Genomic DNA, 12783 nt, shown 5'->3' on the forward strand with positions numbered 1-12783 from the left:
CAGTAGTTAAATCCCAAGAGAGGATAGAAGGGAAAGTTTTAACTATTGATCTGCTTACCTCTCCATACTTGCAATGACTTGGCAAAGGGACAAGGCAAACTTCTCCCTTGTCCTTTCAGAACATACCCCATTTTGGGCAATTGAATTGTAGCTGATGTCCTGGAGGAGTTCAGTTACCAATGGGTTATTTTCAGAAACCCCCAGGTGAGGAAGAAAAGAGACGCAGCCAAAAACACCCCACAAACCAACCGACAGAACACGCTCCACAAAAAGCCTTATCACAACTACACGAAGATTAAAGCTGTTGACTTAAAACAAGATTTATGGGAAATGTGCAGTACTTCCTCAGGACAACTGCAGCAGTCAAATAGCTGCAGGAGAATGAAACAGGCCAGGAAATGAATATTCACTTTTCAGAAAGGAAGCAAAAACTCATCCCAACAGGAAAAGCCATGATTAACTTTGATCTGCAGTATTTAATGTAAAGACCCACTGAAAAACTATCTGTGGCCCGAACTTGAACTGTGATTTCCCTAGACTGAACCCAAGCTTTGCTACAAGTTCTTGCTTTGGCATTTGGATAGGAACTGGAACACAAGATACTGTAACTAATTCCAGCATCCTCTCCCAGAACCTGTTTTGAAAGCAATACTTGCTGAACTTTTACTGAAAATGGACTTGACTTTGGAAACAAAACAAACCCTTGCAGCACTGGAAGCTCAGTCAGTCCCCTTAATGTTTCAATGCAAATCGAATGACAAGAAAAGTGTGATATGTGAAAAGGAACAATGACAAAACTCCTTCCATGCTTAGAAAGCTTTACCTGAGGAGAAAACTTGCCTCACAATAACCTGCATTCTTCAAAGCTTTCAGATGAAAGTGATTTATTACAGAAAGTAAGATAATTCCACAGTGAATCATTCTGACTTTTGTTCAAAATGCCCTAGCATTGTAGCACAGCTAAATCAAGAATCACTTAAACAAAACACAAATTCAAGCTCTCCAAAATAAAAATAAAAAAAAAACCCAAAGTAATATGACTTAATGGAAGTCTCAGTAAAAACAAACCAAACAGCAAAAAAACCCCCCAAACCCAATCACTAATACATTAATCAAAAGAAAAATCAACCACTCCCTTTAAAATCACCAAGAAAAAAATCACTGCAACAAATTAGCCTCATACAAATATGAATTTTATTTACAATTTTCCAAATTCTCAATCAAATCCAACTTCTCAGCTAAATGTGTAGCATTTCTCCTTTAAAACAAATCAAACATTGTGTTCTTTTTACATCTGCAATATGGAGTCCATAGGTACATGCTATTTGGGGCATCTAATGGAACAAATTTAGATCACTATGTATGTGTTTAACACTGAAGGTATTCTATGAAGACTCTTTCTTCAAAATGTATCTGCCTTGGGGACAAACATTTCCATAACCACTTTCTAATGACAACTAGTTAGGAAGGTTTAAAAACCCAGTATTTTATACCAGGACATACTGTTCACATATATTTCAGGGTGTGTTACCATGTTCATATTGCAAAGTTGCCTGCTCTATAAGCAATGCCACTGAAATCAAACTAAAGATTACCCACAGATTTAGACATTATTCAATGTGAATAAAAATGGCCATTGATGACTTTTACTCAAGTATGTGTAATTATGGGCCAATCTGTACCTGATCTGGTACCAGTGTGATGTGATCTGTTCTGAAACTTGAAACCGCATGGGTCATTATCATAAAAACTTTTACAACTGTATTGCACATAAGATTCCTCAAAAGCACAAATCTACATAACCGTGTCCTGAACTCAGAATTTACCTGCTAACTCTCATGAATAAAATCAACCAGATGGTAAAAGTGTTTATTTTTCTCATCCCAGTGTCTATGAATGAAGAGAAGAGGGAGAAGATATATACACTTTGGAATCCATTCAATTATTTGTTTCTTCTGCATGTGATTTGTACTTCAGAGATGAAGATATTAAAAAAAAAAAAAAAAAAAAGCCAGACAGACCTTGGATTTATCTTTAAAAGTACCTCAAAAACATAACAAAAATTCAATTTAATTTTGATACATATTAAAACATTTTAGTCAGTTCTGCCCGACAGCATAACACGACAGAAATGCACGAGACTTGAAACATGCTTTAAAATGACATTCAACAAAGTATTTAAAATTTAATAAATAGCATACAATCACACACAAATACATTTCATACTGGATCTTTAAGCCTACTGAAAACAGACTGGCAAAGAATAAATAAAACAGTAGTTGACATTTTTGTTTTTAAAAGTGTAGATTCTTGTTGTCACGCTAGTAGCCACATATTAACCTGCTTATCACAAAATTGGAAGTTATGAGCTTTTTTTCCACTGATCTCTTTTGCTCCAACATGTAATACCATAAAAAAATACACTAAAAGGGATTTTTTTTTTTTTTTGAACAACCAGTCTGCAACCAAGTAAACCAGTTTTTAAATACAACGAATAAATAGGGAATTAGTAAAGCAAATTCAATTGCAACAAAAATGCAACACCCCAAGAAAAGAGCCATGGAAATATATAGCCATTGCAATATTAGACAATAATAGTACTTAAAGTGATAGTGCTTGTGCACTAAGCTCATTAGAGACCTTAATATGATTTTAGTGCAAATCCCTTGAGTCCAAACAAGCTTTATACCCTACAGTATTAGGGAAAGATCTATTACCAGTTGGAACTTATTCTGTAGTGTATTTGTACATATTGGATATTTAAAGAACTAAAACATATTGTAATATCTTCGGCCCTTTTTTCCTTCAAATCGAAAAGACTAATGACTGGGGATTTTACATACTATTTGGCTGTACCATATTAGATTGCAGTTTAGGAAAGTCAGTGCTATAAAAGCTTTTGCCATCAGTTTATCTATTGCATCTAAATTTCACAAATCATTGCATTTTGTACTTCTGAAAGAAAAAGAATGCTCCTGGAGAAAGTTTCTCCTCCCTTTAAATAAGTTCACATTATGATGAAATTCAAGAATATTTAGACAAAGTGTTGTATAAACTCAAAGGAAAGTACATATTTTACATTAACAATCCTTACCAGTATTTAGTATATTAAGTTACAAGTATGTTGGCAATAATACAACAGAGTCAATTCCTAAAGGAAAATAATTCTGTACAAATTCACCTGTTAATATGGGGTTAAACAGGCAGCCAAATAAGTCTTGAGCAGCCATGTTTCTGGTTTGAACTACAGTACCAGGATAAACTAAATTTCAAACTAACTGGGATATCTTCAGTTTAAAGAGTAATCAGATTATACTGGACACACACATCGTGTATTCAGAGCCATTAAAATGTTCACTCTAATAGTTCCATAACGTCATCCAGTATAAGAAATGTTTTATCAACCACACAGGCTAAAATAGTTTTAACATAATGTTGTCCTGGATTTTTTTTAAACTAAAAACTAGTTTTAACTGTGAAGTACAAAACAATGACAGATATTGCTCCAACTTGTACACAATCTTTCCTAAACAATCCGTACCTAGCAGAGTAATAATGCCTCATCGTCACTAGTTTCATTTTTCACTGTTGCTTCTAAGCAAGTGTCGGGTATCTGGGCAGTGTGTACGATGCCACAGCTCTCACAGGGGCCATCTCGACTGCATGACCTTACACCGTGATGTGTTGCACTGTAAGGTTGCCTAAGCCCTGGTCCTTGATCTGAGCTGAGATCAAGTAGAGGTCTTGAACAGTCATTCATGTCAAAGTCTGATGCTACATCAGAGACTGGAATTAACATTTCAACATCATCATCCTCTTCTCTTCCACTTACCCCATTATCAAGCTGTCTCAAAGGACTTTGGTTCTGATTCACTGAGCTTGATCTCCCTAAAGTAAAGCGTACCCAGCGTAAGCCTTGAGTCATACGACTTAGCGCACTAGTAAGCTGGTGACGTGCGGGACTTGTGCTTGGGGGCTCTACACTCGTCACTTCTCTTCCACTATCTGTGTTACCGCTACTGCCGCTCTGAGCAGAGGAACTCCCACACGCTCCAACTGTTGCTTCTATTGCTGTTGCAGGTGGGACTTTCTGAGGCAAGGTGGCAGCAACACCACCGACTGCTCCTGCTGTGTCTCTTCTTTCATTTTCTGTGTCTGTATCATCAGATTCAACTGAAAACAGACTTCTGTGAGTATTATTTCTTTCAGCTTCTCTACTAGTACTTTGGCTGGCAACATCATCTCCATCCGCTGAGACCAATGCCAACGATCCAGAATGACGTGACCGTGCAAAATTAAAAATTCGATTCCAAATGTTACTTGATCTGCCAGCAATAGGAAGTCTGATTGAGGTAAATCCAAGCTGAGATCGTACTGCCAGTCTCAGGTTTTCCAGAACTGAAGCCTAAATGAGAAGACAAGCAACAATCAAGTGTTGACAGTATGTTGGCACTGTTTGAACAAAAGAATGGCCACTATTGTGCAGAATGGCATATAACCGCAAAGTTAAATGTAGTGTCTTAAATATTAAAAAATGTTGCATCTTTAATATTAAGAATCTGGTGTATGTAGCAATAGGCTGTTTTAAAAACAAAGCAGGCATGAAAAAAGTCTAGATTCTCTTGAGCAAAAAATATTATGAACAGGGAAATTAAGCAGAAATACATATGGAAGAAAAAGGGGAATAAAAGAGCAATGAAGTATATAAGGTACATTTCTGCCCAAATCAAGGACCTCTAAATAAAGACAAAGTAAAAACCAAGGCACTATAACCTGGATATGGAACACTGATTACAGATAAGTACATCCACAGACCCAGTGCAGACCCAGGTATGCAAGATATGTTACATACAATCTTACCAAGAAGATGAAGTAGTCACTGTGAATGTTAAAAGTACAGTACATAGAAACATGCCTCAAAAAGTTTAGGATTTAAAAACTAAATCTTCCAGAAAGATTTAACAGAGGTGACCTTTCCTTATCCACTACCATGGGGCTGCCTAGAATAGAGACTAAATTAAATATCCTAACAGAGTCTTGTAGTTTGATTTTTTTCCCATTCTGGCATAATCAGTTAATTCCAGTTTCAAAATGCTTTAATGCTTCTGTTTAATTAAAATTATCTTACATGTTCTAAACCATACATTTCCCAAATCTGGTATACATTTTCTAGTCATTCACCTATAGAACAATGCATGCCTGAATTTTTCTGCTTAAAACCTTGTATAACTTTTAAATTGTAAGGTAACACAAACATATTAACACCATTGACTTGGGTGTCCCTTACTCAAACTTACAGAAAACAGTGCCTCAGCTAATTAGCTCAATTCTCAAATACTAGGGCAGAAGATCTGCCAGATGCCCATGATTCTGAAAACATTCACTGATGTGTTTAATTACAGGATAAAGCCCATATTTGCATCTTTTAATGAAGATTATGGCAAAAATATAGAATATTCTTCAGAACAGCCTGGGTTTTTTCCCCAATTAAACACTTAACATATATGCATGTATTTTGCTTTGTTTACAAACACTGAACTTCAATGTTCTCATGCTGTCTCCTTCAGCTCCCTTCTACAATCCTTCAGATGCCACTGGGCATACACAGAACAGTATCCAAACAATACTTCATGCACAACCTACCTCTTCCCTTCCAATAGTTCATAGAATGATATTTGAATTCAAGCATATAAATACTTATGTTCAGTAGCCTTACTCAAAAACTACTGGCGAGACTGCTACTCATCCTTGAAAATCCAGCTCTGAAGGCATGTATTGGTTTTAGGAGGAAAGCATTACATACAAATCAGAACAACCAAGATTCCTCTAGCTTGAGGCTACTAACTTCAGGAAACCTCAACTAGGTATCTTCAGTCCTACACAGATTTGCAATCTTAAGATGGATATATTGCTCAAAACAAAGCAAGCTGAACACATCCTAACTTAATACTGACTCCCTGCCCCCAACACTTAACCATATTAAAAATTTAATTTGAGCTTTATAATTTATAGAATTCAATTTACATTAAATTAAGCCTTTACTGATATTCTCTCCTCTGAAAAACAATTTTTTAAACAATGCAACTTCCTCGGTTAAATAAGAGTATAAATTTTTATCATGGAAGCATCAATGCTCTAGAATGACTTTTTCATTATTTTTGAAGGTGATGGCCTGCTGCCTACTATTCTTTATTTTTATGCTAGTTAATTTCCCAGTACAGCTACTTAAGTTTTCAAGGTCACAAGTCTTATCTGAAATACTGGTCTTCATAATGTGAATTCACTAACACACTTTCATTGTTCAAAACTATTGTACATGCATCAGTATTTTTATGGACTGTGAAATCATGGTTACATAGAAAGACTATGACGCAACTACATTTTGTTATGTCTCATTATGAAAAATTGCCACTTTCAGCAAGTCTTTCAAATGCCATTATATTTTAGTTCTGAAAAAAAAATTAAAATATATCTAAAGCAACAGTGGTTAATTCAATTTAAGTCAAACTAAAGATAAAAGAAAATTTCAGTAATTACACAGCTTTTTAAAAGCTCCAGTACCAATCTCTGACTGCAGCCACTACATGTCTGGGTTTTCCAGAATTGTCCTCTCTATCAGGAGATTTCATTTTAATAAAACCCAAGATCTTTAGGCTACCTTTGTGGGGTTTCATGATGAAAAACAGGTCTGAGCAAGCTAAGTTTATCTAAAAATTGTAATGATTCCTAAACGTGTTCATGTGCACCAAACCTGAAGTGTCCCATACAGGGTAGGGGTGTGTAGGAAACATTGGTTTGTTCCAAGTTACCTATACTAGAGGCCTTACACATCTTGGCATAACAATTTCACTGTCTTAACAGACTTTCGCGACCCATCCCTACCTCAAGAGACTCATGAGCATAGCTGCATCACAAACTGGTGAAGCTTAATTTCAGAAAAGAGGACTACAAGCCAAATTTGTAAAAGTACAGAATTGTTTTTAAACAGAAACACACTGATCTTTATAATAAACATGATAACCCATCCAATAAGAACGAGGAATTCTACATGTTCATTATGGGCACTCATTAATAAGCTAATTAGTAAGTTTAGTGCTAGTTTAGCTACTGAAAAATCTTTACAATGTCTTCTTTCTGATATGTTTTCTAAGTTTCTCATGCAAATTGCAACTCATTTTCCTCCTCTCCCCTGCAAAATCCTCTGTGACGGATGACAGCTGCTGCTTGTGAACATGTATGCGTGAAAGAATAAGTGAAATCTATGGCAGAATAAGCGTAATAAGATCAGTTCTGTTCAAATTAAAGAAACCAATTCCCCTTCTTACCATCTTGTAACTATTTTTCTTACGTGCTCAGTAATAGTAGCTAACAGTAAACTTTACTGTATTAATTGCAACACATAATACAAGTTAATGCCAACTTTAATACAGCAGGATTCTTAGACTGAGACTTTTCTTCTATTTCACAAAAGTGCATTATAACTGAAAGTCACTTTTTTTTTAAATGCAGAAGTTGTTTCAATAGAAATTCATTCATCAACCAAATAAGAATTGTGCTAATGATCCATCTGAGAATCAAGATGGCTAGACACTATTAACTCCCATTTACTAGCTTTCACTTCGTTACTCATTCCTGTTAATTTTATATCATATGACAGCCTTACCTTTGCAATCATCTTTTCTATGCACAGTGGGCATGATCGTACCTAAACACATATGCACAGTGGATATGAACTACGGTTTGCATTACAGGTCTCAATTCTTCTTTCCCAAATTTCAAAGTGCTATCTTGCGATCTTAACTTATACAATAACATCAATACAGAACATACAACTAGATCTACCAATCTATTACTTTTCATGCAAGAGGGATTCTATAGTGTGCATTACTGGCATTCATTAACAAGAAAAAAAGCCTGCAAAGAAAACAGTGTGGTGTTACTGTATCATGATTTTGTCCAATGGTTAATCCTTAATATTACACTATTGGCCTGAAAGGAAGAAAAGGAAATGCTATAGAACAAAAAAATGCAGATGAAAGTTAAAATACCTTTATTTCAGCCTCCTTAAATTTTAAAGTGGTCTGCCTGCTATTTTGGAATCTTACCTGATTTGGTGAGCAAACAGGAAAATCTTCAACTGGTGGAATTAAACCCTGGGCAATTAACTGTCCATAGGATGGAGGAGCTTCTCTTCTTAACAGTTCAGCCTCAACCCTTGACAAATGAGTTTCAAATGATCTTTCAAAGAGAAAAGAAATTTCACAATATGTAAGACTATGATGTGTGTATATATATATATATTTAAGAGTAAAACTACATCAGACTTTTATAATCTGAAATAATAAATTTCAGCAGATGAAGTTTTATTAATTTAATTGAAATTTAATTGACAAAGAATATACAGTAAGTCCTTGCAGTCATTCCTATGGGTCTGTCCAGCTGAGACAAGAACAACAAAACCAACCTAACAATAAATTCCTAAAACAAAAAAAACCCAAACCACCATGGGCTAAATATAAAAGGCACCATGAGAGATGCTGTGCTGGTGTTGGCTAGGATAGAGTTAACTGTCTTCCTAGTAGCTGGTACAGTGTTATGTTTTGGGTTCAGTATATGAAGAATGTTGATAACACTGATGTTTTCAGTTGTTGCCAAGTAATGTTTAGACTAAAGTCAAGGATTTTTCAGCTTCTAATGCCCAGCCAGCAAGAAGGCTGGAGGGGTACAAGAAGTTGAGAGGGGACACAGCCAGGGCAGCTGACCCAAACCGGCCAACGGGGTATTCCATACCATGTGATGTCATGTCCAGTATATAAACTGGGGGAGGGGGGCTGGGAGGGATTGCCACTTGGGGACTAACTGGGCATTGGTCAGCAGGTGGTGAGCAATTGGATTGTGCATCACTTGTTTTGTATATTCCAATCCTTTTATTATTATTATTGTTATTTTATTAATGTTGTTATTATCATTATTAGTTTCTTTCTTTCTGTTCTATTAACCTGTTCTTATCTCAACCCACAAGTTTTACTTTTTTTTGATTCTCTCCCCCATCCCACTGGGTGAGGGGGGAGTGAGTGAGCAGCTGTGTGGTGCTTAGTTGCTGGCTGGGGTTAAAATGACGACAAATGCTTTTATTATTTTATAAAAATTGAAGAATGGGTAATCCTTGTATGAGATAGTCTACAATAGAAGAAACATGCTGTTAAATACAGAATTGAGGTGTTAAATACAGAATTGAGGTATTTAATTGCAGAAATGCAGCTTTTCCACACTTTCTTTTTGGTAACAACATCTGAAAGCTTAACTCTCAATAGTTAAGCAATCAGAATACTTCTATCCCCTTTTCTTCACTGAAAGGGTGGTCACTCACTGAAACAGGCTTCCCAGGGAAGTGGTTGCAGCACCAAGCCTGTCAGAGTTCAAGGAGCATCTGGATGACGCTCTTAGCCATATGGTTTAGCTTTAGGTAGTCCTGTGAGGAAGAGGGAGTTGGACTCAGTGATCCTCATCTGTCCCTTCCAACTTGAGATATTCTATGATTTTATGATTAACTAACCTCTTTTTACTGTTGAAGAAGAAGAAGAAGAAGGAACAACACCTTTAGAAATCACACGCAACAGTAACTGTATGTCAATAAAAACGTTTCAAGTATACCATAAATTTTTAAAATATTTTCATATCTTTTAAGTTCTAAAGGCCATCTGTTCTACTTACCTTCGCTCAAACATCCTCAGTGAGTACAATTTACAAGTACATCCCAGTGCAATGACAAGCAGCAATCCACAAATAAGACTCCCAATGACAGCTGCAGTTATTACTCTAGTGGGCACAATGACTGGGCAATTCTCTTCATCACTGCCATCACCACAGTCATCTTGAGAATCACAAACCCAGCTCTCAAACACACAGCGGTTGTTTTTACAATGAAAATTTCCTGGCTGACAGAAGAAACAATTTTTTTCATCTGAACCATTAGGGCAATGATTCTGGTAGTTGCAGCGATCTGAACGAGGGTAGCAAACACCGTTTCGAGAGCAGGGAAACTCATCTCTTTGGCACATGGTGCAGTTGGTTTCATCCCTTCCATTTGGACAGTGCCAGTAGCCATCACAGCGTTGCTGCTCTGTGTAGCAACCCCAATTTCCACCGCATGGGATTTCCCAGGGCAAACAGAAGCCATCTACTTGATAGGTGGCATTGAATCCTCTTGCAGCATTCACTTTGTCAGCACAAAAATGCACTCTTATCTGTCCTGAGGATGAAACAACTGTAAGGGGAGCATGAGAATCAAATGCTGTTAGCACACGCAACAGCCTCCGTGGATTCTCCTCTAATCCATCGTATATTTTGACATAGTCTCCATAACCTGTACCATCAAGTTTAAAATCAGTGAATCGCAAAATTACTTTGCGATGATCACCAGTGTCTATCAGCCAGGTGCAGTTGCTTCCAGGTGGATAGAAGTCAGGATAGTTGGGAGAACTGAAAGTACCATAAAAGTATTTTAACCACTGCCCACATGTTGGCACATCACAGTCTATTTCATCTCCTAGGTCAAGACAATCAATGTTACCATCACATTTTAAAGATTCTGGAAGGCAAGTGTAAAGCTTGGTGAAGCGAGAAAGACACTGGAACTGATTGTAAGCACAAGGTTGAAAGACAGAAGCTGTCGGAGGATTAGCTTTGGCACAGATTTCTTCATCCGAGTTGTCTCCACATTCATCCATATTATTACATTTCCAACTTTCTGGAATACACTTCCCATTAGCACAATGAAACTGGTCACAATCACAATTTGGTTCATCAGATTTCCCTGAAAGAAAAAAAAAAAAATTATAAAAATGTTCTCTTTTTAGAATTTAGCACTTTATGGTTTGTCACATTTATTTGCTGCACCAGGTAGTTCAGAATGGCAAAATAACTATTTAAAGTCTCTGTAAATCATCACAGCTTTCAGTAAGTTTCAAGATAAAACAGTTTTTCGAGTCAAAATTCTGTCAGCACATCAGCATGAGCCTCATCCTTAGCTGCTTTCAGTCAAATAACTTTAACCCAAGCAAAAAAACAATGCTCATTTATAGTGATTGAAAAATTTGGCTTACAAGGTGCTAAAAATAACTCAGAAAAATACTGTTTTACTCCTCTATCACTCAAAATACAGAAACATTTTATCCTGCAGTACCAGTTACCACCTCAAATTCTTTCTTGTAAAAGCAGTCAGACCTCTCTCCTATTTTCATAGGTTTCTACTTTGTACCAAAGGATTTATGGCAAGAGAGAAGCTAACAGTTGAAGATTATCTATTACCACCAACCAAAGAGAAACCTCTGTTCTGGCCTCACCTCTTCCCACTGCTCCTGACTCTCCTCCAGCAACTAAGAGGAGAGTGCAGCAAATGCAGAAACACATGCTTGCCTGAACACAAAAATATACTTTAAAAGTTAAGGATCCAAGTAATAGTCTAGAAAACATGGAAAAGTGTGTGTGGGGGGGGTGTCTTTTTTTTTTTTTTTTTTATTCTGGACAGGGGCATGGGAAGTTGAGGCACCTTTATTTAAAAAAATGTGGTCTACCGGCTACTACCACACTTGTAAATTCAAGAATATTTTTTTCACGCCTTCGTTTATTAAAGTTCCAACCATGTTAAACACAGAAGCATAGCTGGGAAGCAAGCTATTTAGCCAAGTCAAATACCGCTGTATCATTTAAAATCACTGCAATTTCTAAAAATGACAGTACAGACTGTAAAACGGCCTATAAAACAAACTGCTGTGGTCGATCCTCAAAAAAAAAAAAAAAAAATCAAAAAAATCTGCAATACAGATGGTCCTATACAGCAGTAACTCAGGAAATAAATTACACAAATATACACTAAATCTAAATACCACTATACTTAGGGTTTTAAAAAAGAAACAGGAAAGACAGCATGATGAACTTACTGAAATATAGACTTTCCCAGGAGAAGCAGGTTCTATCTTGTTTTACAAGGGAACAATTCAGATTGGAATGGATCTCTGGAGGTCACCTAATCAAATCATCTGCTCAAAGCAAGGCTAACTGAAGTTTGATTGGGATCTTCAGGGCCTTGTCCAATCAAGTATTTTCAAATTTCCAGTGCTTAACCACACGAAGTGATAAAAGTCCTCATATCTAGCCTGAATTTCCCTTGCTGCAACTAATCTGCTGTGATAGGTCAAGTCACTCTGTTCTCCTTTTTGCTCTTTCAGTAGCTTAGAAAGCATTAAAAAGAAATACTCTACCCTGAAATAATTTTTTTTAAAAGGTGCAATGTCAGCATTTTAAAAAATTCAAAAATGCTAAGGTTTTTAAAAAATGAATGCAGGAAAAAATGAAACCAACAAGAACGATAAATGTTATAAGCACTGCTGAAGAGTGTTTAAGCCAAAAAATTTGCTGACAGAGAGCGAAAGGAGAGCAAAATGTATGTGCTACTGGTGATTAAGTATTAGAAAATGTTTATTTCACTAAAACAACCCAGGGATCTAGTATATATGGTATGATCATCTTGTATTCATATATATATATATGTATTTTTAATATATATATATTTATATAAAAAATATACTCACACACATACACATCATTCATAATATTAGTATGGCAAATACTTAGAACCTTGGCCTTGAATTTGAAACTTGTAAAACTGAACTACTAGACTTGTCCTGCCTAAATTGAATGACTATGGTCCACAGGTGGAAGGCAATACAGTAGAATATGCGTAAGAAGAGTCATTGAACTTGTTCAAGTACTGATTATACT

General features: G+C 36.2%; 1 protein-coding gene across 2 annotated transcripts in view; it reads right to left on the minus strand.

Annotated features, from left to right (window-relative positions):
* Window positions 1–1171: 1171 nt before the first annotated feature.
* Window positions 1172–12783, minus strand: part of LRP12 (LDL receptor related protein 12) — a 53151-nt gene continuing 41539 nt past the window's right edge. For both annotated transcript variants that reach the window (XM_052787533.1, XM_052787532.1), the window contains 3 exons: window positions 9715–10816; window positions 8106–8238; window positions 1172–4405 (listed from right to left, as the gene is read on the minus strand). In XM_052787533.1, coding sequence (XP_052643493.1) covers window positions 3542–4405; window positions 8106–8238; window positions 9715–10816 — 2099 coding nt within the window. In that variant the 3' untranslated portion in view covers window positions 1172–3541. The remainder of the gene's footprint in view (window positions 4406–8105; window positions 8239–9714; window positions 10817–12783) is intronic.

Source organism: Harpia harpyja, chromosome 5 (assembly GCF_026419915.1).
Source record: "Harpia harpyja isolate bHarHar1 chromosome 5, bHarHar1 primary haplotype, whole genome shotgun sequence".
Classification (NCBI taxonomy): Eukaryota; Metazoa; Chordata; class Aves; order Accipitriformes; family Accipitridae; genus Harpia; species Harpia harpyja.